Genomic DNA, 5,244 nt, shown 5'->3' with positions numbered 1-5,244 from the left:
TTAGGATTGCAGTACAGAAATCCTTTAAGGTAATTCAACTTTGGGTCCTACAAAAGGGTCACCATGAGACGGAGAAGACTCAGTGCCACACTATACCATGGCCTCCTGCAGACAGGGTAGTGACAAGGGACCAGGGTGGGAAGCTCAGGAAATCCTTCTCAGTGTAAGGAACTCTTTCTCCCTGAGAGAAGACATTTCCGTCCATCCCACAGTATTTATTGGGTGTCACCTGTATGCAGACAGGAAGGTGACAGGGAGGTCACACACACCAACCTTCCAGTCCGTTAACCATCCTCTCCCACTTTTCCTTCTGCGTTAACAGTCAAAATGGCCAAGGAGCAGTGAGGCCCACGCATGGGGCTGTTGAGCTTCTTTGGGACCCTAAGGACAGTTCTTCAATGTCTCCAATCCTCAGATGGGGAGAATGAGGCCACGGAAGAGTTGAAACACTCCAAGTCACCCAGCAGGGACCAGAACAGGCAGGGGGGTGATCTAGTCCCCACAGGCTCAGTGCCCTGGGACCACGTACTCCTCTTCATCCAGGGTGGCCCTTCTCAGTGATGCCAGGTTGCAATAGACAGGCTGGGAGGTCCTACTGTGGTCCTCGTAGTTCATATAGAAGTCATTCTCTGGTGACTGACTCCTGTAGGAACAGACAAGCGGGAAAGGCGGATTCAGGAGTCAGGGACCTCGGTTCAGAGAGGCTACATCTGCCTTCCCTAATGTTTACACAGGAAGAAACTGAGGTCCAAGGCAGCCCACATTGCTCAAAGGAGAGGGAGGAAGGGGGGCAGAGACAGAAGGCTCTGTGGAATCAGCACTGATATCCAATGACTTTCAACCCACTCAAAAAAAGAAATGGTTTTTCCTTTTCCTTAAAGTAGTTATCATTTTTTTTAGATTAAAAATCTAGACTTCGGTTTCCTCTTGAAAAGTAGGAAGTTCTGTCCATACTCACCAAATGGGCACATGTGGCTGGAGCCCCAGCAGTGCTGTGCACTAGGAGGGGGGGACTCACTGTACTCACAGATTCCTTGAAGCAATTGACTGACTTTGTAACTGATATAAAAAATAAACACATCAGCACTCAGGGAGCCCGAGATTAAACTGCAAAAACTACTAGGCTGTTTGACTTGGGAAAATTGGTGTTGCGTCTCTGAGTCTCCAGTTTCTGCACCCATGGAATTAAGCAGGAAGGGGCTTGCGTCTTAGGAATGTCTAGCTATGGGAGGTACAGCTCCAGAGAAGAACTTTCCTTACCACAAAACATCCTAACCTCACCCTCACATCCTGTCAGTTTTGTTTGTAAAATATCACATTGTACAGGTTACATCTACCAGTCACTCACACTTTAGTATGAATTATTCTAACTATAAATTAGTCCTTATGGTCAGGGACTAGAAGTCAGAGCACAGTTCTTGTCTCTGCTGTTGCCTCACTGTGTGATTTAGGGTGAGTCATTCCCGTACTTCCTTAGGCCTGTTCCCACAACTGTAAAATGTAGGCTGAAAAGGTTATTCAATTCTAAGCAAGATGAGAACATAAGAGAAGCTGGCCATCAGGTTATGTGAATGACCAACCCAGACATAATGTTGCCTTAGTAAGCACAGTGCCTTCAATTCCTGACCACAGACTACTTCTGCTTTTAATCCGTAATTTGCATTTACTTTTAATATATACTTCTTTCCCATCAGCAGCCTCCACTGGCCTCCCTGACTCCTGATATGGGTTCCGAAGACCTAACACAGCTTTGTACACATCCTTTTCCCGCTTGGAACCTCTCCCAGCCCCCGCCAGCCTCAACTCTCACATTTCGCCTCCAACTTCCTTCTCATAATATTCCTTGCCTCTTCACACATTCTGGCCTTTGCCCTGACAGGCCCCCAAATCAGTACCTTTTTTTCCACTCTCTGAACTAACTAGGATTCTCTTAAGACCACCAAAAGGAGCTGAGCATAAATGACTTCTTTGTGAGTCAAGGACATTCTACTGGCTCCACTTTTAAAAAATATCTTTAAGTGTTGTCTTATAGTCACTCACACTGTAGTATAAATTACTCCAAAATCCATGCACCGTCCTGTTTCCCTTTTTCAAAAGCCATTCATACGGTACACACACACACACACAAAATAATGAAATTTTAAAAAAGTCATTCAAATAAAATACTTTGTTAACTTCCACCTCCATGACTTTGCCTCCACTTATCTCCACACCTCAAATTCTCTCCATTCTTTGATCCAACCCAAGAAAGTCATCCCATTTTCTTAACCTTTTTTTTTACAAAACCATAATTTTATTTTATTTTTCAATAAGTTTCAATCCTCAAGGGATACAGCATTACACAGATTCTGTGTCCAACGGCTTAGCAGGAAGGTTGCTTTGAAAGTTGGCCCGAACCATGCCACTGTTTCCGTGGGCACAAGTTACCTTTCCCCAGATTAATCTGGCTTTGTTGGGCTTGCCACCAGGAGTGACTGTATTATTTTTTGCTTTGTAAACATAAGCACAACTCTTGCCTAAACAGAATTCCGTTTCATCTCAGGCATAAACACCTACAATTTTAAGAAGAGCTGTGTGCTCCCTCTGGTTCCAGAGACCTCGTTTATAGCCAGCAAAAGTGGTTTTGCACCTCCCAGGCATCTTTGTGGTTCAGAAGTCCTGCTTCCAGGAGGCCGACCTTCACGGGCTCCAAGATGGTGGAAAAAGGAGCCTTAACCTATCTTTTTAAGCCAGCAAAGCATCACAGTGTGTCACAGCTTTGTGAACCAAGGAGGGATAAAGTGCTGTACCCATTTTCTGGAGATGTTAAAAGAGTCTCAGAGATAGCTCTGAGTTACCTGGCCAATTGCTGACCACAGAGCCCCTCTCTCTAGAGCACCCACCTACCCTCGGCGACCAGAACAGAGTTTGTGGGTCACAAAGACGGAAACTTGTCCCATATACATGAACTAATTTCATTCTTGCCTCCAACATCATGAAAAAAGGGCTTTGCTACCCCCTTTTTACATATGAGAGAATTGAGCCCAGTGGGCTGAAGGTACTGGCCTAAGATCACACAGCCCACAAGAATCAGAGTGACGCCCAGACGTCTAGCCCATGCTCTTAACCACCCATGAAGCACATACCTCCAGAACAGCCTAACCCCATCCACATCCCCTTATTTGCTCTGCTTAAAATGCTATTTTTTGGGGTAGTCATTCACAAGTTAGTATGAATTACTCTGAATACAAACATCGTTGTAGGGAGATGAGCAGGATTGAGAGTCACAGTTTGTTTCTTATCTAAGCTTTTGCTTCCCTGGAGATGGAAAGGTAGAGTCACTTACCCATGCTCAGTCCAGTGGTACTCCTGGGAGCCAGGCTCATGAGCTGGCTGGCCAACAACCATATTTTCATAGTCTGGAGTGGACGTGGTCGGCCCGGGCAGAGTGACTGCTGGGGCCTTGGAGCTGCGACCTCGACTGCTGTACCGTGGCTGCCTGCCCAAACCAGACTTGGGATCCTCCTTGGTAGCCCGGACCTTTTCCAGGTCTCGGTTCCGGAACCTCCAAGCCAGCACAAGGCCAGTGATGGCCAACCCCAAGAGCAGGCAGCCACTGGCTGCCAGGGCCCCAATGGTACCCGGGGTTAGACCACGGGCACAATTGGCCTCCAGGAAGGTGGAGAGGTTTCTCCAGGAACCCATGACCACATCCAGGCATTGCAGGGGCAGCTGGCCAGAACAATTGTCCCTGCGGACCTCGTGCCAGGGTGCCAGCCCACAGCCACAGTCGGCCTTCAGTGTCAGGTTACAGAGGGCGGCCAGGGTCCCACCCACACGGTTCAGCGAGTTGCCCGTGACATCCAGGACCTTCAGAGCCCCCAGGTTCTTGAAGAAGAGTGGTGGAAGCTCACGCAGGCCATTTAAGGACAGGTCCAGGGTGACCACATTGCTGGCCTGCAGAGACTGGTTTTGGGGTAGACTCAAGTTCAGGTTACTGAAGTTCAGGCACTGAGAGTAGAACTTCGTGGTCCAGTCCAGAGGCGCAGGATACACAGGGCAAAATTCCTGGGTCCCTGCATCCTCCAGCACCAGCAGCACCAGCAGCACCCACACCAGGGTGCCCTCCATTCGGGAGACCTAGGCAGAGACACCGGAACCCGAGGTCAACCTCAGTCCTGTGGTCACCCTCACCACCACCTTATTATTATTTTTACAGCTGAGATGAGATGCTTCTGAAATGGTAAAAAAGCCTCGCTGAGAGGCTCAGGCCCCATCCAAGCCTCAGTCTCCTGTGCTACTTAGCCCCGTTGGTCCTGGTGCTAAATCGTCTCTATCACTTTCCCAGAAGAGTCCTTTCAGTGTTTGTCCAGTTCCCCAACATTTCAGGCTCCCTCATTGGTCAAAAGGGAACCATATGCAAATATGAAGTTGCTGTGGAAACAGCCCCGCCTAGGCCCATAAATTGTTTCTCCCAGTACTGCCGTAGAGAGTCTTAAGGAGGGGTGGGGTAGGGGCTCCCCTGCACAGACCCGAATTTTAGCGCCTTGGGCCCCGTTTGTCCGTGCCATCTAGACAGACGGCGGGCGAGCGGATGGACTCTCACCTGAACTTGGAAGCCTGAGCGGCCAGCACCCTCCGCTGTGTCCCCCTAGCACTCTGCACCCACTCAGAGGGAAGAGGAACTGGTGTGTCCAACTGGTGTGCCGAGCGCAGAGGGAAGAATGAAGAAGAGACTGGGGCCCGCCCCCAGCCCAGCGAGGCCTCTAAGCCTGAAGTTCTCACGGGAGGGGGAGGAGTGACCCAGGGTCCTGTTTCCCTCTTACTTAGAAACCAATGATTATGTGACCCCAATGAACATTGAAGATGTTTGGCACTAACTTCCTGGTCCCCACCACTGTACTCTTAACCTGTGTCCTCAGTCCATTCATTCATTCATGCTGGGCCCTGGCCAGGCAGTCAAGGAGCCCCCGAGTCTTGGGCTGGAACAGAACTGACAAAGACAACTAGCCAAGCAGTTTTAGGACAGGACAATAAGGAGGGACAGGGTCCTCGGGACACTTTCTGGAGGAAGAGGGCATTAGACTTGGGGCCTCAAAGCATGCATAGGAGTTTTCAGATTCTTCAGACCTGCTTTTGGGTAGGGTTAGAAAATCAGATTGCTTGACCTCCTTGAAAGACTTGGAGGTCACGCTGAATATGTGGGGAGGACTCTGTGGAGGCAGGGACACTGAATCTGGAACTAAGAAGATAGAGTGACCAAAC

General features: G+C 49.2%; 1 protein-coding gene across 1 annotated transcript; it reads right to left on the bottom strand.

The window, feature by feature from the left end:
* Positions 1–507: 507 nt before the first annotated feature.
* LRRC25 (leucine rich repeat containing 25) lies at positions 508–4,110 on the bottom strand. The gene is made up of 2 exons (XM_006885979.1): positions 3,326–4,110; positions 508–643 (listed from the first exon to the last, which is right to left on the bottom strand). Exons 1-2 carry the CDS (start codon positions 4,108–4,110, stop codon positions 508–510), a joined length of 921 nt encoding a protein of 306 aa, XP_006886041.1.
* Between the last annotated feature and the right edge of the window lie 1,134 nt (positions 4,111–5,244).

This window comes from Elephantulus edwardii, unplaced genomic scaffold, assembly GCF_000299155.1.
Source record: "Elephantulus edwardii isolate Elephantulus edwardi_28Jun2011 unplaced genomic scaffold, EleEdw1.0 scaffold00045, whole genome shotgun sequence".
Taxonomy (NCBI): Eukaryota; Metazoa; Chordata; class Mammalia; order Macroscelidea; family Macroscelididae; genus Elephantulus; species Elephantulus edwardii.
Note: the sequence above shows the minus strand (reverse complement) of the source record. Positions and strands in the feature narration are given on the sequence as shown.

Bases quoted from the DNA above. Each gene is read 5' to 3' on its own strand.
- LRRC25 (XM_006885979.1), bottom strand. From the start codon at position 4,110: ATGGAGGGCACCCTGGTGTGGGTGCTGCTGGTGCTGCTGGTGCTGGAG. The intron at 644-3,325 runs GTAAGTGACTCT...CTGTTCCTACAG, and splicing joins TACCACTGGACTGAGCATGG to GAGTCAGTCACCAGAGAATG.